This window comes from Mandrillus leucophaeus, unplaced genomic scaffold (genome assembly GCF_000951045.1).
Source record: "Mandrillus leucophaeus isolate KB7577 unplaced genomic scaffold, Mleu.le_1.0 Scaffold504, whole genome shotgun sequence".
Lineage (NCBI taxonomy): Eukaryota > Metazoa > Chordata > Mammalia > Primates > Cercopithecidae > Mandrillus > Mandrillus leucophaeus.
In genome coordinates this window covers 725,701-749,090 of record NW_012105410.1, presented here as the reverse complement: position 1 = coordinate 749,090, position 23,390 = coordinate 725,701, and the positions used below count along the sequence as shown (strand labels likewise).

The 23,390-nt window shown below is 38.4% G+C and overlaps 2 protein-coding genes across 4 annotated transcripts in view; one reads left to right on the top strand and one right to left on the bottom strand.

Annotated features, from left to right (window-relative positions):
• C2CD3 (C2 calcium-dependent domain containing 3) overlaps positions 1-16,756 on the bottom strand; it is a 190,128-nt gene extending 173,372 nt beyond the window's left edge. For both annotated transcript variants that reach the window (XM_011996184.1, XM_011996185.1), the window contains exons 1-3: positions 16,484-16,756; positions 14,089-14,358; positions 7,154-7,311 (exon numbers count right to left, since the gene is read on the bottom strand). In XM_011996184.1, coding sequence (XP_011851574.1) covers positions 7,154-7,311; positions 14,089-14,358; positions 16,484-16,538 — 483 coding nt within the window. In that variant the 5' untranslated portion in view covers positions 16,539-16,756. The remainder of the gene's footprint in view (positions 1-7,153; positions 7,312-14,088; positions 14,359-16,483) is intronic.
• The window catches only part of PPME1 (protein phosphatase methylesterase 1), an 80,907-nt gene continuing 74,156 nt past the window's right edge, over positions 16,640-23,390 (top strand). For both annotated transcript variants that reach the window (XM_011996187.1, XM_011996186.1), the window contains exon 1: positions 16,640-17,264. In XM_011996187.1, the coding sequence (XP_011851577.1) occupies positions 17,164-17,264 (101 nt within the window). In that variant the 5' untranslated portion in view covers positions 16,640-17,163. The remainder of the gene's footprint in view (positions 17,265-23,390) is intronic.

The window sequence follows — 23,390 nt, the reverse complement described above, 5'->3', positions numbered from 1 at the left end:
AAACAAAGGAAGTATATATTCAGGGCAACTTGCATTTATGCTTCTGAGTTGCAGTCCTCAAGTTGGGCCCAAATAAAGTCTCTACTTATTAAAAAAGAAAAGAAAAAGAGAAGCCAAAGGCTGGGAATATAAATACATACATACATACATACTTATAGGCCTAATGTTAAAAAAGTTCTCAAAACTAAAAAAGATAAACTTATTTTTTAAATGGGCAAAAACCTTGAACAAACAATCCACAGAAAGTATCAGGGATTGATACATTTTCCTATGAATAGGCCAAAGAGCTACTATATTAGGCTTTGCATGCCATATGGTCTCATTACTTAACTCTGCTGTTAGGCATAAAAGCCACATAGATCATATATAAATGAATGGGTGTGGCTGTGTCCTAATAAAACTATTTACAAATATAGGTGATGAGCCAGATTTGGCTTGGGGTTTGCAATCTGTGAACTCTTGAAGAAGATAAAAGAATAGCCAAAAAGCCCATGAGAAAATACTCAACACGTTAGTCATCAGGAAACACAAATGAAAATCTCAATTAGATATTAGTACATACTCATTAGAATGGCAAAAATGTAAAAGAGTGATCAAAAACTTAGAAGGCTGGTGAAGCATAAACACCTTCAATTTTAAGAAGAGCTGGGGTTCCTATTGGTTCCAGAGACCCTGCTTATAGCCAGCAAAAATGGTCTTTGACAACAGCCTTCTAGACATATTTGCCTTTAAGGCCTGTTCCTGGCAGGCCTCCATAGGCTCCAAGATAATGGAACAAGAGAGGAAACAAATCTTTAATTATAGCTTCTGTTTCTTCACTGTAACCACGACTTATTTCTGTACTCCTCAGTCATTCAAAATTTGACAAAAGTCTCCACTACTCTATTAAAAACAATTCTTCAACAAACCCAATGACTGCAAATAAAAAAATACACAAATATTGTTGTATGAATTGACATTTAAATTGAACAAAAAATTGTGCAGGCATTCTGGAAAATAGTCTGGCAGTTCCTTAAAAAGTTAAAAACAGAGTTACCATATGGCCCAGCAATTCCACTTTCAGGCATATATCCAAGAGAACTGAAAGCATATGTTCACAAAAGAACTTATATATGAATGCTAATAGCAACATTATTAATAATAGTCAAAAACTCAAAACAATCCAAATGTCTATCAATTTTAGAATGGGATATATCCATATCGTCAAGTATTATTCATCCACAAAAAGGAATGCACTTCTGATACATGCTATAACATGGATGAAACTTAGAAACATTACGTTAAATGAAAAAAGCCAATTGCAAAAGGCCACAGATATTATTCCATTTGTATAAAATGTCTGGAACAGGCAAATACATAGAGACAGAAAACAGGTTAGTCGTCGTCAAGGGAGGGGGAAGAGAGAAACAAGGAGTGGCTGTATTGGGTACAGTGTTTCCTTTTGGGGTGATAAAATGTTCTAGATTTAATAGTAGTGATGATTGTAAAAACCACTGAATTGTATACTTTAAATGGGTGAATTGGCTGGGTGTGGTGGCTCACAGCTCTAATTCCAGCACTTTGGGAAGCTGACACGGACAGAACTTTGGGAAGGTGACTACTGGAGCTCAGGAGTTCCAGACCAGCCTGGACAACGTAGCAAAACCCTGTCTCTACAAAAAATACAAAAACTGGCCAGGTGCGGTGGCTCACGCCTGTAATCTCAGCACTTTGGGAGGCCAAGGTGGGCAGATAATGAGGTCAGGAGATCGAGACCATCCTGGCCAACACAGTGAAACCCTGTCTCTATTCAAGTTCAAAAAATTAGCTGGGCATGGTGGCGCACGCCTGTAGTCCCAACTACTTAGGAGGTTGAGGCAGGAGAATCACTTGAACCCAGGAGGTGGAGGTTGCAGTGAGCTGAGATCGTGCCACTGCACTCCAGCCTGGTGACGGAGCAAGACTCCGTCTCAAAAAACAAACAAACAAAAAACAACAAAAACTTAGCTGGGGTGGTGGTGTGTGCCTGTAGTCCCAACTACTAGGGAGGCTGAGATAGGAGGATCGCTGGAGCCCAGGAGGTCGAGGCAGAGTCAGTCAAGATTGCATCACTGTACTCCAGCCTGGGCACAGAGTAAGACCCTGTCTCAAAAAAAAAAAAAAAAAAAAAAGGTAAATTTTACAGTATGTGGATGATATCTTAATTTTTTTAAAAAAACTAGGTGCTATGGAGCACACCTATAGTCCCAGCTACTCAGGAGGCTGAGGCAGGAGAACCGCTTAAGCCCGAAAGCTTGAATCTAGCCTGGGAAACATAGTGAGATCCCTTCTCTTAAAAGGAAGAAAGAAAAAGAAAAATATAAAACCTTACTTAGTGGCCGGGCACAGTGGCTCATGCCTACAATTCCAGCACTTTGGAAGGCCAAGGCAGGCAGATTACTTGAAGTCAAGAGTTCGAGACCAGCCTGGCCAACAGGGTGAAACCCCGTCTCTATCAAAAAATACAAAAATTAGCCAGGCATGGTGGTATGCGCCTGTAGTCCCAGCTACTTGAGAGGCTGTGGTGGGAGACTTGCTTGAATCCAGAAGGCGGAGATTGCAGTGAGCGGAGATAGTGCGACCACACTACAGCTTGGGTAACAGCTTCTGTCCGTGTCAGCTTCCCAAAGTGCTGGAATTAGCACTGTGAGCCACCACACCCAGCCAATTCACCCATTTCAAGTATACAATTCAGTGGTTTTTACAATCATCACTACTATTAAATCTGTCTCAAAAAAACCCCAAAGAAAACCCACCTTACCAAAACCCTGTACTACTCCCGATTTCATTTTTCCCCTAGTCATCGATCATATGCACATATGTAAATTTGAATTTCCCTTCGTCATCAATCCAAAATCATTTTTCCAGCTGGTACACAATCATAACTATGTAATTTTATCTTCTATGGATATAAAAGTTTCCACAAATAGACTATAATTTTAATATTGTTGAATAAATTGTTTTCATTTTCCCAATATTAAAAATGTATTTCCATTACTAGACTGAAGCATATAACTTCCTTCTCTTTTCATAGTATTTACTTAAGGTAAATTCCCAGGGGTGGAATTACTGAGGTAAATGATATACAATAATTTATGTGACTTTTGAAACACAATGTCAAACTGTTTGGCAGTCCTGATGCAAATTTATATCATCAACAGAAAAGCATGACTAAACCAGACTCACTTCACCATTAAGTCATCAATATAAAGTGTCACTATTTTAACATTTAATATATTATAAATGAGAGTAGGATAAATACAATAAATGTTAATTTTTTTTTCAGTTAGACGAATCTATTTCTGGAATCTGTTCCACTGACAAAATTATATGCTTATGATTTTATAATATTAATAAATGCTTACATTTGGTAATGTTAGATGTTCTTTCCTTATCTTTTTTAGGCTATTTTCTTATTTAGTATTTCATTTTCTCTACACGTTTTAGAATACAATTGACAAGGTATAACCCCTGGAATTTCTAAGGGGTTTGAATATTCAGAATTTTCTAGAAAGTGCTCCCAATGAGTCCCCCACAGAAGAGGGACCATTCTATGTTCTTTCCCAGTATCTCATGCATATCTATCACATAATATGTATCACACAGGGTTCTGGAAAATTAAATGAAATGGCCATCTTTTATCTCTGTATATCCTAAGTTATGGCATGTAACAGTGTATGAAAAAAACGTAAGTTGATTTCTTCAATAAATAGTGCTGGAAAACTGAATACCCACATGCAAGAGAATAAGACTAGACTCCTCTCATCATACCCCCCGCAAAAAAGGTTAAAAATGGAGTAGACTTAAATGTAAGATCTAGGACTATAAAATGACTAGAAGAAAACAGGGGAAATGCCTCATGACATTGGTCCAGGCAAGGATTTTTTGGGTAAGACCTCAAAAGCACAAGCAACAAAAGCAAAAACAAATGGGAGTACATCAAACTAAAAAGCTCTGCACAACAAAGGAAACAATCAACACAGCAAAGAGACAACCCACTGAGTGGGAGAAAATATTTGCAAACTTGGCATCTGACAAGAGTTAATATCCAGAATATATAAGAAACTCTAACAATTTAACAGCAACAAAACATTTTTTTTTTCTGATTAAATAATGAACAGAAAACTTGAATAGACATTTCTCAAAAGAAGACATACGAATGGTCAATAGGCATATGAAAAAATGCTCAACAGGGCTGGGCATGGTGGCTCATGTCTACAATCCCAGCACTTTGGAAGGCCAAAGGTCAGGAGTTCGAGACCAGCCTAGCCAACATGGTGAAACCGTGCCTCTACTAAAAATGCAAAATTAGCCAGGCGTGTTGGTATGTGCCTGTAATCCTAGCTACTCAGGAGGCTGAGGCAGGAGAATCACTTGAACCCGGGAGGTGGAGGTTGCGGTGAGCCGAGATGGCGCCATTGCACTCCAACCTGGACAACAAGAGCAAAACTTCATCTCAAAAAAAGAAAAAGAAAAGAAAAAAGAAAAAATGCTCAACATCACTATGATTATGGAAAGGCCAATCAAAACGACAATGAGATATCATCTCACTCCAGTTAGAATAGCTACTATCAAAAAAGACAGAAAGTAACGAATGATGGTGAGGATGTGGAGAAAGGGATACTCATGTATTGTTGGTGGGAATGTAAATTAGTACAATCATTATGGTCAATAGTATGGAGGTTCTTCACAAAAATTAAAAGTAGAACTACCATATGATCCAGCAATCTCACTACTTGTTATATAGTCATGCACCAGGTAACAACATTTCCATCAATGACAGACCGCATATACAACAGTGGTCCCATAAGATTATAATAAGGTTGAAAAATTCCTATCGCCTAGTGGCTGTAGTGTTGTAATGTGGTAGTGCAATGCATTATTCTATGTTTGTGGCGATGCTGATGGAAACAAACCTGCACTGCCAGTATAGCACATACAATTATGTATGATACATAATACTTGAAAATGATAATAAACAACTATGTTACTGGTTTACAATTTACTATATTATACTTTTTCTTTTTATTTTAGAGTGTAGTCTTTCTACTTATTAAAACAAAGTTAACTGTACAACAGCCTCAGGCAGATAGGTCCTCAGGAGGTATTCCAGAAGGCACTGTTATCATAGGAGATGACAGCTCCATGTGTGTGACTGACCCTAAGACCTTCCAGTGGGACAAGATGTGGAGGTGGAAGACAGTGATAGTGATGATCCTGACCCCGTGTAGGCTTAGGTTAATGTGTGTGTTTGTGTCTCAGTTTTTAACAAAAATGTTTAAAAAGTTAAAAACATTTGAAAATAGAAAAAAGCTTATAGAATAGGGATACAAAAAATATTTTTGCATACCTGTAAAATGTGTTTGTGTTTTAAGTGTTATTACAAAAGATTCAAAAAGTTAAAAAAAATTAAAAGTTTATAAAGAAAAAAAGTTAAAGTAAGCTAAGGTTAATTTATTATTAAAGAACAACATTGTTTTGTAAATTTAGTGTAGTCTTCTAAGTGTACAGTGTTTATAAAGTCTACAGTAGTATATGGTAATGTCCTAGGCCTTCACATTCACTCACCACTTACTCACTGCCTCACCCAGAGCAACTTCTAGTCCTGTAAGCTCTATCCATAACTGCTCTATATAGGTATATATCTTTTATCTTTTATACTGTTATTTCATCTTTTATACTGCTATCTTTTAACTTTTACACTGTTATTTTTATGTACTTTTTCTATGTTTAGATACACTTAGATATGCAAATTCTTACCGTTGTGTTATAATCGTCTTCATTGTGTTACAACAGTATTCAGTATAGTAACATGCTATATAGGTTTGTAGCCTAGAAGCAATAGGCCATACCCTAAGCCTAGGTGTATAGTAGGCTATACCATTTAGGCTTGTGTCATTACACTCTATGATGTTTGCACAAGGATGAAATTGCCTGAGGACACATTTCTCAAAATACATCCCCATCATTAGTAGTAATGCATGACTGTATATTCAAAGGAAATAAAATCAGTATGTCAATGAGATACCGATACTCTGTTTATCACAGCACTATTCACAATAGCCAAGATGTGGAATCAACCTAAGCACTCATCAACAAATCAATAGATTTTAAAAAAATGTATATATACACAATGGAATACTATTTACAATAAAAAAGAATGAAATCCTGCCAATTGTGACAACATGGATGAACCTGGAGGACATTATGTTAAATGAAATAAGCCAGGCACAGAAGGACAAATATTATACTGCATGATCTCACTCATATAGAATCTAAAGAAAGTAGATCTCATACAAGCAGAGCAGAATAGTGGTTAACAAAGATTAGGGAAGGTAGCAGGGAGGGAGGATGGGGAGAGCTTGGTCAATGGGTACTATGGTACAGACAGGAGGAATAAATTCTGGTGTTCTATTGTACAGTTGGGTGAATACAGTTAACACCAATGAATTGTATATTTCAAAATAGCCAGAACAGAGGACTCACCACACACAAAAAAATACAAGTTTGAGATGATGGATATGCTAATTACCCTGATTTGATCCTTACACAATGTATACACGTATCTAAACATCACATTGTACTCTAAAAATATGTGCATTATGTGTTAATTAAAAATAAAATTTACAAAGTAAGCTGAATGAATAAATGAATACATCAAAGATACCACTTACATGAGTCAAACAAGTAATTATTTTCAGTACTATATTATGAGCTATGGGAAAAACAAAGAAAGCAGAAAACAAAGGCTTGCCTCTCAGGGAATCTAGAAACTAAAAGTAAGAGGAATTAAAGAGAGCCTACTAATAAACAATTTTGGAAACTATGTAGAATTATAACTGAACAAGGATTATATAATTAATGCTTTTATGAATGTAAAAAAGAGCACAAGAAGAATGAATGCAGTAGGAGGTGTGAAGGTCTCTCGGAACTTGAGATGGCACTAAGGCACTAAGAGGATTTGGATAAGTGGGAAACAAAAGTAGGTCTACTGGGTAAAAACATGAGCAAAGGCAAGAGGTGGAAACTAGCATGATATACAGGAGCCATGGACCTATCCATTCTACAAACAGACTCAACTATTTCTGCCCAAAAAGTTTATTCTATGCAGCAAATAATTACAATATATTTTTACCTGGAGTTCTCCAAGTTTCTTAGATGTTGATGAAACAATGGTAAAAAATCCATTGATTTGATGGGTTGGAGAAAGTTGAGCTAGTCCATTGATCTGAACTCTACCAATTGGAAGATGGTCAAGTTTGGTGATTACTTCCAGCACCAGCACAGCCATATCTAATCAGAAACAATTACAACACGGATATTTTTCATTTACTTTTATTTTCTTTTTTAAGAAGTGCGTAGACGGGTATATGCAGAAAAGCTTTTTAACTTGAAAAAAATATTTTATGTTGGGTAACACCATTGCATTGGTGAAAGTGAGGGAAATTAGGTACTTTAATATGTTGCTAATAGGATGGCTAACCAGAAAGCAATTTAGTAATAACATAAAAAAGTAGAAAAGCACATATCCTTTTTTCATGAAATTCTACTCTGTTTTTTTTTTTTTTTCTTGAGACAGGGTCCCTCTGTCACCCAGGCTGGAGTACACTGGCACAATCATAGTTCACTGCAACCTCGAACTCCTGGACTCAAGTGATCCTCCTGTCCTAGTCTCACAAGTAGCTGAGACTAGAGGCACACACCACCCTACTGGGTAATTTTTTTTATTTTTATAGAGACAAGGTCTCACTGTGTTGCCCAGGCTGATCTCAAACTCCTGGCCTCAAGTGATCCCTCTGACCTTGGCCTCCCAAAGTGCTGGGATTACAAGTATGAGCCACCAAGGCAAGCCTACTCCTTAAACTTTATTTTACAAACTGTAAATTGATCTATGTACCAGAATATTAAATAAGCTGCATTTTTTTTTACAACAGCAAAATGGTGAAAAATAAAGTAATAAAAAGAATATAAGTAGTTCTATCTATACTGATACGGAACAACATCCAAGATGAATTGCTAAGTAGAAAAAAAGTGCTAACTATATATATATATATAATTTGTGTAAATAAAAGGAATTATGCAAAGAAGCTTTTATTAGTATAGAATATATTTTATAAGTAAATATATTCTTGTGTAAAGACACACAAGAGACTGGTAACCTTTCATACCTTTAAAATGTTTTACCATGTGCATGTATTTCCTAATAAAAAAAGTGATACAACTGATAGAAAATACAACTAATTTAAAAACTACAACAGAGATAACAATTAACTATCTGGGCAAAGTAATTTAACTTAAATTATTTTAATTTCAAATAATCACTTATCATACCATTCTGGGCATAGAGGAGTATGAACCCAAGATCAAAAGAACAATAAAGATTTAGAGAAGAACGACAAATACCACACACTGAGGAAAAAATAAATCAACTGAACAAAAATATTTAGCATAGCAAGTGTTTGATAAGAAAAATACCCTTAAAAGAGTATTGTTAAATGTATTTGCCGAGAACTCAGGCTTTGGTTTTGACACACAGAGCAACAAATCTCAGTTTTCATTCTCATCATTTCTAGTTCTGAAATGGACAAAGGATTGCCCTTGCATAGCTGCACGGGTTGGTCTCTGCCTCCCAGGAGTATCTAATTGCATACTCTTGGGTTATATCTGGAGCACTGAGCTATTGAGAGCACTTGGAACCAAGAAAAATGAAAATAAACTTCTCGACTATCGTCTTTAACTAGTCACTTAAGACTAATACCTTCATGCCCAGAGGAGAAGAAATATAATGTATGCATATGGAATCTAAGATCATTTCAGAACAGTTTAACTTCTGAGTATTTTCTTAACCAAAGTTGAGAAAATGGTTCATTTTCACCCTTTGTTCAATACTGTAGTGAAAAGCATGTAGGAATTATTATTAGAAGACCTGTGATTGTGTTCTGACTGCAATATTCACAAGCTATTTCTGTATAAGCCATCATTGTCTGTAAAGTAGGCTCATAACATTTGCATCACTGCTGTGTGAGGAACTGGGGTTACTGCAAGCAGAACACTAGTACAGTGTCTTCCCACATGGTAGTTGCTGAATGGTTGTTAAATGACTTTAGGCAAATTACTTGACATATCATAGTCCCTGTGTAACAACTTGATATGGTTTGGCTGTGTCCCCACCCAAATCTCATCTTGAATTGTAACTCCCATAATCCCCACATGTCATGGGAGACCAGGGGGAGATAACTGAATCACAAGGGCGGTTCTCCCCATCCTGTTTTCATGATAGTGGGTTAGTTCTCATGAGCTCTGACGATTTTATAAGGGGCTTCCCGCTTTGCTGGGCACTCATTTTTCTCTCCTGCTGCCATGTGAAGGACGTGTTTGCTTCCCCTTCTGCCATGATTGTAGGTTTCCTGAGGCCTCCCTAGCCATGTGGAACTGTGAGTCAATTAAACATCTTTCCTTTACAAATTACCCAGTTTCAGCTAAGTCTTTATAGCAGCATGAGAATGGACTAATATACTACTCATGGGGTTATCTGAAAGTCATATGAGCAAATAAATATAAAAGTGCTTTGTAGACGATAAAATGGTATACACATGTAGAATAAGGGAAATGGACTAACATTTATTCATTGGGTATTTACTAACAGCCAGGCTCTTCCACATCTCGTTAATTCTCTTAACAACCCTATGATACAGGTGTTTCTGTCTTCATTTGGGGATAAAAGAGGCCCTGCAACATCATGTATATTCCTAAGTTCACGCAGCTTTAAATTGACAGAACTGGGCTAAAACTCATTTCTATCCAATTATAAGTCCACTACGCTTAATTATAAGTCCACTACACTATTCATCACTTCTAGGACAAAAAGCTTAATTCTTAATAGACTTCTGACCTTTATACTTCATTTGTTGTGGAATTAGAACCCCTATTGTTCAGCACTATTCCTACTCCCATTTGTCTTTCACATTCCAACTAACTGAATCCTATCCGATCAAAGAGAGGTAAAAATCATGTAGTGCAGCCATAATTTTCTCAGTTTCTACTCTAGTCGTTCCATGCTCCAAACATTTGCATGGCTGCTATTTTCTGCAACAGAACAAAGGGTAAAGGAAGAAAGATGTAAGAGTATGAGGCATATCTCAGAATCCTATAATCCTTCTATTTTCTAAGGCAGTATAATATAATAGAAGTATTAATAATTTTGGAGTTAAGTGCCTCCCTGAATTTAGGGTTGGTGCCAGGGTAACCTTGGGTTAGTCACTTTTAACTCTTTGAACCTCAAATTCATCATTCAGAAAATCAGGATAATACCCACTGCAAATGTACAGGGCCTCAGAGCATGCTTTCTAGTGCTCTGCAGAGGCTTCATCTTATTTCTCCTATTGTATTTTCACTTTCTGTAAACAAAAAGTTATGAAGATTTAAAATGTAAAGGTTTTCTCATTAATTAAACAGAAATCTGTACTTAACATGTTTTTGCAGTTGCCTTAACTTCTGTTTAGAATAAGGTAAAATAGATATGAAGAAAGTGGTCAGGCATGGTAGCTTGCCTGTAATCCCAGCACTTTGGGAAGCCAAGGCAGGAGGATTGCTTGAGTAGAGAAGTTTGACACCAGCCTGGGCAACAACAGTGAGACCTCATCTCCACAAAAAATATAAAAATTAGCTGAATGTCATGGCATCTGCTTATATTCCCAGCTACTCAGGAGGCTGAGGTGGGAAGATTGCTTGAACCCAGGAGGTTGAGGCTACAGTGAACTGTGCTCGTGTCACTGCACTCCAGCCTGGCTGACGGAGAGAGACCTTTTCTCAAAAATAAAATAAAATAGATACAAAGAAATAAATAAAATGATTTTAAACATCAAATAAGATGATAGACTTGAAAGTATTTGAAAAACTGTAAGATGCGATACATTTCCCCTTCTTTTTTAAATTGTTATTTTTATCTAAGGAACTCACATAATCGTTCTTACTACCGCTCTCCAGCCTAGAAAAAAAGAGCAATCCCATTTCATTTCAAATGTTAATACTGGTACAGCCTATATATTTTACTCATTTGGAAATCTCTTTATACAGTAGTGACTTCTCCTTTTTTGACTCATACAGTATCCTAATTACAAGGTTATTTTATACTTGTCTTAATATCTTGAGTGTAATAAAAACGGCTTGAGAAAAAAATATAGTGTATGCTAATATGTGACAACATATTCATTACTTTACTTTTTGCATTTTATATTATTTTAAGTTAAATATGTACACAAAAGAGTAAATAAAATAATAATAATAACACGAGTATCTACCACATAGGTTAAGAAATAGCACACTTTTTCCAAGTTTTTGGTTAGAGCACACACTTTTGTGAACTGATGTCTTATCTCTTCATTTTCTGTTGTTTTCTTTCTTTTTTAGAAACAGGGTCTCACTCTGTCACCCAGGCTGGAGTATAGCGGCACGAACATGGCTCACCACAGCCTTGACTTCCTGGGCTCAAGTGATTTCTCTCACCTCAGCCTCCCAAGTAGCTAGGCCTACAGGTGTGCACCACCATGCCCAGCTAATTAAAAAATATATTTTTTTTTTGTAGAAACAGGGTTTTGCTATGCATGTAGAATGTAATTTTTTTGTAGAAACAGGGTTTTGCCCAGGCCAGTCTCGAACTCTTGGCCTCAAGTGATCTTCCTGCCTCAGCCTCCCAAAGTGTTGAGATTACAGGCGTGAGCCACCACATTCAGTCTCTTATCGCTTCATTTTCTAAAAAACATGTCATGTCAGCCAGGTGTGGTGGCTTACGCCTGTAATCCCAGAATTTCGGGAGGCCAAGGCGAGCAGATCATGAGGTCAGGAGATCGAGACCATCCTGGCTAACACGGTGAAACACCATCTCTACTAAAAAAACAAAAAATTAGCCGAGTGTGGTGGCAGGAGCCTGTAGTCCCAGCTACTCAGGAGGCTGAGGCAGGAGAATGGCCTGAACCCGGGAGGCGGAGCTTGCAGTGAGACAAGAGTGCACCACTGCACTCCAGCCTGGGCCACAGCAAGACTCTGTTTCAAAACAACAACAACAACAACAACAAAACCATGTCATGTTTACAGTTGGACTGTCACTTTTAAGGTTCACCTCATGTGTCTCCTGTTGAAATTCTACCTTTTCCATGGCCTTCTTTCTTAACTAGAATCATGAAATTTGGATGCTGGCACATTTGATGTTTAACTCTTTCAATTTACTGGTGGGAAAATTAAGGCCCAAGAAGATGAAACGGCTTGCTCAAAGTCAAACAGCCAGAGCATACAGTAGAAGCAGGATTCTGGCTTACTAATAAGATTAGTCCTTATTAACATCCTAGAATATTCATATGATATTACTATATGTATCAAGTAATCAGACACTGTCTGGCATTGCTCACTACTGTTTCATGTATGTCAGTCTTGTTTTCAACTAATCTTTAAGTTCCTTTTGGGCAGGGAATACATCTTAAATCTCTGTACACACTGCCTGAGTCTTAATATTTTTGTAAGACTTGTACCTACAATGTGTCAGCTACTAGACCAATCACTTTACAAACATTTTTTTATTTAGTATTTACAATAATTCCTGACAAATAAGTGCCATTTTTCCCAATTAACTAATAGGAAACTGGGGCCCCAAGATGCTAAGGAACCTCTCAGCATCACCTAACAATCTACTCCTGAAACCAGGGTTCAAACTCTAGACTGTCTAGACTTCAACCCGTTCAACCGGGTTGCTTCTTTGTGAAAATACCTAGAAAATGGAAGGGCAACTATATGATCCCATTTTACAGATGGGGAAACAGGAATCAGAAATGGGAAGAGACTTTCCCAAAATCACATAGTTGGTAACACCAATGTAAATGTTCGGATGCCAAATCCAATGCACCAGTATACTATAAGATGTTCAAATAAAAGTCTGACCTGTTGATTACCATGTTAATAAATTCTTTGTCTCTTATTAAATTTCTAATCACTCCTCATTTGTTACATTACATAAAAATACTACCTGAGGATTTCAGTTTTAAGTTTACAGTACCAAGATTATTTATGAGTATCTTTTAATCGCATTTATTGCATTTAACCTACTATTAATAACTAAACTTTTTGTGAAGTTAGAGTTCTGTATCATTCTGATTAATTTTTTGGATTTTTGGTAAACCCCACAATGCCTTAAACAATGTCTAACATGTGCTAAATATATTTTTTGAATGACTGAATTACAGCATTTGTTCTTTACATGTTGATGTTTCAAAAATTTTTTCTCGAGGGAATGTAAGTTACTAAAGGACAAGTTAATCTTTAACTCACCCCTGGCTCTCCAATATTCTGAGCCCAACAATGTTTACATGATAAATGCTCGAATTTTATTGACTTGAACTGAATTGATTTGATAAGTAACCCCATCACCCAAAACGTATTTATGTGAAAGCTTGACCTGAATGAAGAAATAACATAGTACACTCAGAATACTTTCCTTGTACAAAAATGAAGACATCTTGGCCTCTGGTTCCCTACAGAGGGATGCTTTCCATCTCTGAACATCTGTAATACTAACTCCCTAAACCATTTGTTTGGCATTTAGTATGTATTAGCTTGTACTATTGGTAAATTTTACATCTATATCCTCTTTCCTTGAGTATAACGTAAACCCCAGAGTTGAGACTATAGTTATTGCCTAAAAAAGCATGGTGTAGTGAAAAGAGCATGAGTTTTGGTGACAGACAGAAGTGGGTTCAAATCCTAATTCAGTCATTTATCAACTTTGTGACCTCAGAAAGTATTCATTTCATCTCTCCAAACTTGTTTCATTGTCTATAAAACAGAGACAATACCTATCTTTCAGGGTTATTGTAAGGATTAGAAGTAATACATTTCAAAACTGCTGGCACACAGTAACACTCAATAAATTTACAAAGAAAAATCTCTACTATAAAAACTCTTTGACTCTTCAATAATTAAGAATGCCCATATATGCTAGGTACACAATAACACTTATTGCTGACAATATAACCACATGCTTTGTATTATGTCTGCAGGTGCAATGATAAAACAATAACATACCTGTTAGGTAAGAGGTAAACTGTTTTGGACCACAACGAATAGCATAACGTGTAGTTGTTCTCACAGCTTTTGGTTCAGTCTGCAATGCATCCCTGGGACAAAAGAGGGTTCCATCTGATGTTTCTCCCCACCATCTCACTCGGACCAGTACACAAGTGGGAGGCTTTGCAATCTTCCATATGACTCTATTAATAGTAAGTTTTAGAAAACAGCGTAGCTGGCCTTCAACCAGAGGTGGCAGGCTTGTAGATGGAGAAATGTCACTTAAACCTGTAGAGGAATCCAAGAAAATGAAATCAAAATTTAGACTAAATATAGAAAACATATAATACGCTTTTTGAATGAAAACAAACAAAACACTTTAGTCTTAAGTTCAGCAATTTATCATCATTTAGAAAAAAGGTTTATCCTACCCATTATTCTAACACATAAGAAGTAACTATCAAATCAGACCACAGAAAAATCTACCTGGTCATGTAAGTCACCCTGATAACTAATTAGTATTTAAGGTTTGATTTGAGTTACTGTAAGTAAAGAACATACCAACAAAGACACACTAATATAAACTTTTCTTTAATTGAGTTACTATTTGAAAAATAGAAATATCAGAAGTAGTTGAAATTTTTCTAAGTATGGTTGAAATTTTTACAAGTACAGTTGTTTTAATTATTGCAACATCTATGGTTTTTAAGACATGTAATCTTTAACTTTTTTTTAAAAAAAAATCACTAACTATAAAACAGTAACAACTCCCTTCACTCACAAACGATTTAGACTATATCATACAACTCAGCATTTCAATGAAGAACATCTTAAATTGTCTGTAACTTTTCTTTCCTGCCAAGATCACACAGTCAGTGAGGACACAGACTATCTAATCTTCAGATTCCGCCACTATTTTTAACACAGTGCTGGGTCCATATATTTATTGGCTTTAGTATTTATTGGATTTCATAAAGACATTAAAGTGTAAACAAAGCAATTAATCATGACTTTCTATAAAATTTTCCTTTAATGACCCTGATTATCTTCCATTCATAGTACATTTTCAAGAAGACTTGGAGGAAATTTAAGAAACCATTCATACATTATGTATACCTTTTTTTTCCTTTGACTTTTCTTTGAGGAGTGGTTATGCCTCAAAGAAGAAAATATATGGAATGTATCAGGACTAATTATTTGGACTTCTAATGCAAACATCCCCTCTGCCCTCCATAGTGGAGAAAAGACCCACCATAATCCTTACGGATAGTTTCAACATAAAAATTATACACGATTGTGTATATATTTCTACTATGGAAATGGCATAGCAAAAAAAGCATATTCTGTTCTATACTATATTATTTCTACTTTGACTTTCCGCTTATCAACCAAACATGCTTAACTGGTTTGACACAGGGAGCACTAGTATGCTTCAGTCTCAGATCCTCCTATCTTTCGTGGCAGGAAAGTCACTACCTCAAAACTGCCTTAGTAATCTTTAAACAGCTTGGATAAGAGTAATTCCCAGATTGTAGCTTCAGTCCTCAACCCAATGGCCTAATGTCCTATCACTGCTCCAAACCAATACTTCTTTTCTCACTAAACTGCCTACGATGCAAAAAGGCAGGTTCACCCACTGTCCTTTTTCCCTTCGAGGCAGTCTTGTAGAGATTCAATATCCAGTTTCCTGATCTGCCCTCGGTCCCCAGTTTGACTGTTCTCACTGCAGCTAACATCCCCTACTCGGTGAGCCTGTGTCTCCTCGAGGTGTTAACCTGATGAGGACTCTCTGCTGTACACTCTTTCACGATCTCAGGTCCTTCAGGAGAACCTCATGCCCTTACCCCCACTTCAATCCTATCACACCTGTCATTCCCCACTCTTCCCCCCTCTATACTCTACAATTATTTTTTCCCCAACTCCTGCTCATAGCCAGCCCTTCATGCTTCATTCATTCAACAAACATTTACCGAGTCCTGCTTTGTACTAATCCTTGGTCATTCAGTAATGTATAAAACGTGATTCTTGTCCACAATCACACAAGAAATGATATCATCCCTTTGCCAATTTATGTTTCTTCCTGTCCCTGCAGACCTCTAAAGCTACTCGCACACATACATTTCACTTCGTTATCAAAACCAATCCTATTATTGTTTGCTCTTCTCCTCTACAGTCATCCCACCGGTAACCTTCATCTCATTAATCACCACTTTGTGGCCCCTACCCCAGCCCCTAATTCCTTTCTATTCTCTGGAGGGCCAACTGCCCTTCCTTTTAACCTTCTGGTCCCCTGGCTATTTCCCTTCTTACGTCCCTTTTCTTGTTTATCCAGCGGGGGTGGGGGTCTCCCTAAAATTCCTTACACCCTGCTCCCCTGTTAACGCTTTCCTCAATCTTTGATCGCTCGGGTTACCTCTTTTTTTGCGCCCACGGCTGCCCCCAGGCCCTTGGCCTTTACGTTGCTTCATGATGAGCCCAAGCTCTTCATCAGCACAACTCTGTCTCCAGCACCTAAGCAGTCGCCGCCCGCCATCCCTCCCCACGGCGCCTGCGTTCCCCGGCAACCGGCGCCGCTGGGCAGCCTGGGAGGCAGGAAAAAGCCACTCTTCCTCTAACAGTCTCCGGAAAACAGTGCGAAGAGAAGGCGCCAAGACGCCTTCCCGCCAATAGACTACAATACCCAGGATGCTTTGCTACAATACCTCTGCGGGGTTGGCTGGGGGCGCCTCCGGCTGCGCAAGCGCATAGGGATACGCCCGTTGAGGACTCCATTGCCCAGGGTGCATTGCCCTGAAGACGGCTCCTCTTTCCGGTGAAAGTTGTCGGGTTTCCAGTTGGGAGTCTGCGGAGTTCGCAGACTCTGTTACCCAGCTTCCTTTGTGTGAGGGCTGTTGCGCACTTCCGGTGGAAGTGCTGAAGCGAGTGGGTGGAGTTTGCAGAGCCGGTGGGCGGTAGGCGGTGCTACCGGTAGCTGGGTGCTGTCCAAAGGCGACTGGGCGTCGTTAGGGGAGCGAGTCGTGACCGGTTGGGCCACACTCAACGTGGGACGAAGGTTCGCCTACTGTTTGACTACGTGCGTGCAGTCTTTCCTTGATGTCGGCCCTCGAAAAGAGCATGCACCTCGGCCGCCTTCCCTCTCGCCCACCTCTACCCGGCAGTGGGGGCAGTCAGAGCGGAGCCAAGATGCGAATGGGGTACGTGACCCATACTCCTACCTAGGGGCCAGGCCCCGGCCATTGGAGAATGGTGGCTCTGAGCGTTCAGAGAGGCACGGGGAAGGAGTCTACCGATAGGAGAAAATGTTGGCGGCGGCCTGGAGATATTTAGATGGAGTAGAAGGCAGATTGGGGAACTAGGGGAGGCGCCAAGTCAATAGAAACTGGAGGAAAAATAATGTTGTTGGAGGGAGAGGGGAATGAGGCAAAGGTTGGGGAAGCTGAGAGACTAACATAACTGAGAATCACCTCCAGAATGAAGGAGGTTTAGAAAAGGGAGTAGAACGGTGACAAAGGTGGAGGAAAATCGGCCAGGGAAGGTGGAGGGAAATGGGGAATGACTGAGAGAAAAGTTGAGGGGAATTGAGGCAACAACTAAGAAAAGGTTTGGGAAGAGTGGATATTGTAAAAGTTCTAATATCTATACTGTGAGAACTAGATAGTAGAAAAGCTGAGGGAGTTGGACAGGGTTGGAGAACGAAAGAGGAGCACTAGGAAGCAGACGATTCTAGATAATTCCCAGAGGTCTAAAGACAGATTCAGGGAATGAGAGGTGAGATTAGGCCTCTTAAGGGAGAATGAGAAAGTTTGGGGAGTAGGCCTCAGGTAAGGCGGAGAATATAGCCATGAAGATTGTTAAGGGTAATAGGAATGTACTGAGAAGCTGGACAGGATAAGGGAGAGAGAAGAAGGAGAGGACTGAAGAATTTGCGAAGTGACCATAGGCTCTAAAGATTGAGAAATAACTATAAATACGGTTTGGTGAATGGAAGTGCTGCAGTTGTAAGGTCTGGGAAGCTTAGAGGAAGATTTGGGCAATCAGTTTTTGCGGGGCTAATAGATCTGAGGGAAGCGATGTACTGGCCTAAGACTTTGAATTAGTGAAGCATTGGGAGTTAGGGAAATAGTTTGCTGGAAAGAGAGGAGAGCCATGTTGAAGAGATAGGCTTTGGAATTTTAGATCATTAAATGGCTTGTGCCAGGTTAGGGGATACTTGGGCCGAGGACAAAGAATGAGGTGAACATGGGATAATTGCTGGAAAGTGGAAACAATTGAATAGGCATTTGGTTTTGAGGGAATATTTGTAGTTTCAGACAGGATTCTGGGAATTAGTGACTGTAAAGAGAAGGAGTAGGAAGGATACTTAGGTATGAGGACTCAAGAGTATATTTGGGATTCTAGAGATGAATTGATAGATATTCTTTGAAAAAGGACTACAGAAGAGAAACCTTAGGTTCTGAAGAAGTAATGTGTGTAAAAACTTACCAAAAGAAGCGAGAATAGGAGATGCAGTACTGTGACAGTAAGTCCTAGGGATGAAAAGAAAGGAGAATCCTATAAAACAGTGGGGTAAAGGAATGGGAAGAACAATTGGAAAAACCAGGGAAGGAAACTAAGAATTGAAGTGGAGACCTGCTGTGATATATAGTAGAAAAAGGAGAAAACCTTAGCAGGGGTAGATAGAGAGATGGACGCACAACAGAGGAGGTAGAAGGCTACATAGAAGGTAAAGTGAAGATTATTTTGACTTTGGAAGATCGAAAAGTTGGACTATAACATGAATAAAGAGAATTTGGAAACTGACCCGTAACATTATTTGGGAAAATTAACCTGGAGTTTAATATTAATGTAACATTAATTGTTATATATCTTCATTGCTGCCTTTCTTAAACTACAATTTGATCTTTCAGTACACCAGCACTCTTCTATACAAATACATAAGAAAATCAGATTTTTAATAATTATACATTCTTTAGATAAGTTTAATTAGGGCTCAGCTTCTCATTTTGTCAAAACAAGTTCTCTGAAGATTGAAGAACTGGGTGAAAATACTGAGAGAAAATAAAAGGATAATCTGCTGATTAGAAGATTGTATAATTGTTAGTAATTCATCGTTTTTATTTTGTATTACTTTTCATTTTATTTTTTTTAGAGACAGAGTCTCACTGTGTTGCCCAGGCTGGAGTGCAGTGGCACAATCTTGGCTCACTGCAACTTCTACCTCCTGGGTTCAAGTGATTCATGTGCCTCAGCCTCCCAAGTGGCTGGGATTACCGGTGTGCACCACCATGCCCGGCTAATTTTTGTATTTTTAGTAGAGATGGGATTTCACCATGTTGGCCAGGCTGGTCTTGAACTCCTGGGCTCAAGTGATTTGCCCTACTTGGCTTCCCAAAGTACTGGGATTATAGGATTGAGCTACCATGCCTGGACAACTTACCTTTTTAAATAGATGCTTCGGTCTTCTTGGTTTAGGGTAACTGCTTATCCTGGAAAAGAAAGTTCTTTAGAAAGGCCTTTCTGTATGGTAGTATTGTGAAGAAAAGAGCATATATTGGTGAATATTTGTGTGGTCCTCAAATGGCTTATTTTCCCATATTTTTCTTTTCTACTTTATTGGTACATAAGCAGGCTTCATCTAAGTCTCATGGTAGTAATAATACAGATTCTCTTTCTCCTTAGAATCATAAAGCTGAAAGCATAGACCTGGATCATTTCACCACTTCATCATGTAGTTGAGGAACTGAATATTCAGAGAGTTCTGTATTCTGTAAGGGAATGTATTAATAAATGAGGGAACTGAGACTCAAATATTCCTAAAGCACCCTAGAAGCTTAGCGGTGGGGCTGTTAAGGACTAGGACTTGGGTCTCTTGACTGTGAGACCCGTTGTGTATTTTGAAGTCATAATTGTCATCTGGGAATACTTAATTTGAGTTGTGTATCTTACTCCTTTGCATATAATATAGGATTCAGTCTTTTTCTTCAGTCAGTTGTAATTTATGAAGTCTCACACCAATTTCAAAGCATTCTTTATGTCTCCTTATACTTGCTTTTTTCTTAACTTCTATTCTTCCACTCTATCTGTTACTCACAAGTTAGTCCTGTTCCCTTGATAGTCTCTTGTGTGGCTTACTCTTTCAACTATTTTTCATGAACATTTCACTAAACATTATTTAGGCATGTTTGCATATTCAGGGTGCATATTCTGAGTTGGTGAGTTTTCATGATTCAGTTTTTCAGATTAGATTTAGTAATTCCAAAGTATCGTTGGATAATTTAATAATAGCAATTTTTAAAGTAAGTACTGTGTGCCAGACATTGTAATGGTAACTTTATGTCATTTAATGTGTGCACAGACCTGCAAGGTGAATATTTTCCTGCATTATGAGTAAAGACATTCAGAGATTAAAAGTCACCCAACTAGTATGTACCAGAATCAGGATTCAATCTAAGTTTAGTCTCTAGAATCCATTCGCTTTTCAGTACACCAATATTTTCTCCTGGGTAAGGCCTGAAATCCTGGTGTCACTGTTCCTTTTAATAGATGCCAATGGATGTTGCCAAAAACATAGTGGTTTTGAACTTTATTCAAGCTTTTAGAGCTACTCTGACTAAAGTAGATTTGAGATCCCTATTTGCTTTGCACCCCTGGTGTGCTTGAGAGAAGTATCTTTTGAAAGTCACTGCTTTCGTATGTACTATTACTATTAGAGGAACTATAAAATATTAAATCCATTCATTATTCAACATGTTTTTGGTTTATCAATAGTTGTACTTTTCGGCCAGGTGTAGTGGCTCATGCCTGTAATCCCAGCACTTTGGGAGGCCAAGGCAGGCGGATCACCTGCGGTCGGGAGTTCAAGACCAGCCTGACCAACATAGAGAAACGCTATCTCTACTAAAAATACAAAATTAGCTGGTGTGGTGGCACATGCCTGTAGTCCCAGCTACTTGGGAGGCTGAGGCAGGAAAATTGCTTGAACCCGGGAGACGGAGGTTGCGGTGAGCCGAGATCGCGCCATTGCACTCCAGCCCGGGCAACAAGAGCGAAACTCTATCTCAAACAAAACAAAACAAAACAGCTTTTCTATAATTATCTCTTACATTCCTTTTTCTTTTTCTTTTGTAAGAGATAGGGTCTTGCTGTGTTGCCCAAGCTGAAGTACAGTGGCTTTTCACAGGTGTGATCTTGGTGCATTACAGCCTCAAACTCGGGGGGTCAAGCAGTCTTCCCACCTCATCCTCTTGAGTAGGTAGGACTGAGGATGTATGCTAGCATACCCACTTCTGTAGTGACTTAACTGACATGTATATAGTCATCCCTTTTTATATTCTATGAGGTAAACTAGGGCAGGAGTTAATATTTTAATAAATGAAAAAACTGAAATGTTCACTGACTTGCCTAAGATCACAGAATCATTACATGGCAGGAACAGCATTCAAACCCAGGACTTCATATTTTTGGTCTATTGTTCTTTTTATGGCGTGCATTGAAGGGTTTGGTATTTGAAGTGACATAGATCTAAGTTTGAAGCCCAACTTAGGTATTTACATTGGTCAAGTCATTTAACTTCTCATCGTCTGTTTTCTTATCTCTAAAATGAGAATACTTCTGCTTACCTTAGAGTGCTGTGAGAATAAGATAATACATAAAAAGCACTTATAGTTCCTGACACATAAGCTCTTAAGGAATGATAGCTAGTAGATAATTATAGATTGAGAACTGTGAAGAAGGTTCATAGTTTATATGGAAGCTCTCCTTTCAGTTTCTTACGTTATCAGCTTTTTTGTCCCCATGAACTGTATGTTTATTCGTATCTGATTAGATAGTGTTTCATCCATCTTCTTAAATTTATTATGGTTATCGGGCCTCTTAGGAAGGCTTTAATGAGCTATTCACACAGATGGGGAAGTAAAGGGCAAAGTGAAGTGATTTGCTCAAGGTCACAGATTGAGTTACTAAAATAATCAAATCCCAGTATTTCTGGGTTTTTAAATATTTTCATTAGATTTTTTAAAAATTAAGTTACAATTTATATGCTATAGAATTCATTCTTTTGAAAGTACAATTCAGTGATTTTTAGTATGTTCACTCGGTTGTACAGTTGTCACCACTAATTGCAGAACATTTTCATCCTCCCATAAACTCCTTACTCATTAGCATCCTCCCTTCCCCCCAGCATGTATTGCTTCTGGCTCTTGAGTCACAGAGAGGCTTTTCCTTTTTTCAGGTTATAAAGGAATCATTTATATTTTTTCCTGGTGCCTGTATGATGTCCTTTTTTTTTTTTTTTTTTGAGATAGAGTCTTGCTCTGTCACCCAGACTGGAGTGCAGTGGCGTGATTTCGGCCTGCTATAACCTCTACTTCCTGGGTTCAGGCGATTCTCCTGCTTCAGCCTCCTGAGTAGCTGGGATTACAGGCATGCACCACCACACCTAGCTAATTTTTGTATTTTTAGTTGATACGGGGTTTCATTATTTTGGCCAGGCTGGTCTTGAACTCCTGGCCTCAGGTAATCCACCCACCTCAGCCTCCCAAAATGCTGGGATTACAGGCGTAAGCCACCGCGCCTGGCCATTTTTTTAAAAATCCATTTGAAGTTTATCTTGATACGCAAAGTGAGGAACAGAAGAAATTTTATTTTTATGCAAAGGCTATCTAGTTGTTTTAACATCATTTATTAAATTTTTTAGTCCTTTACCCATTATGTAAATTTCACTACAATAAAGAAATAGTCCTGGCCAGGCTCAGTAGTCCATGCCTGTAATCCCAGCACTTTGGGAGGCCGAGGTGTGTGGACCGCTTGAGCTTGGGAGTTGGAGACCAGCCTGGACAACATGGTGAAACCCCTTCTCTACAAAAATCACAAAAATTTAGCTGGGTGTGGTGGTGTGTGCCTGTAGTCCCAGCTACTCGGGAGGATCATTTGAGTCCAGGAAGCAAAGGTTGCAGTAAGCCAAGATCATGCCACTGCACTACAGCCTGGGACACAGAGTGAGACTTGGTCTCAAAAAAAAAAAAAAAATTCTTTTTCCTCAGTGATTAAAATGACACCTTTGTCATGTGCCAAATTTCTATATAGATCTGGTTCTGTGGAGTTTCTTTCATGTGCCACTACTGTACTTTTAATTAGAGGCTTTATTAATATGTTTTGATGGATGGTAGAGGTTGTTTCCCCCTCATTCATTTTTAGGATTTTCCTCGTTCCTCTTGTTTCTTTCCTCACAAATAAACTTTCTTTTTTTTTTTTTGAGACGGAGTCTCGCTCTGTCGCCCGGGCTGGAGTGCAGTGGCCGGATCTCAGCTCACTGCAAGCTC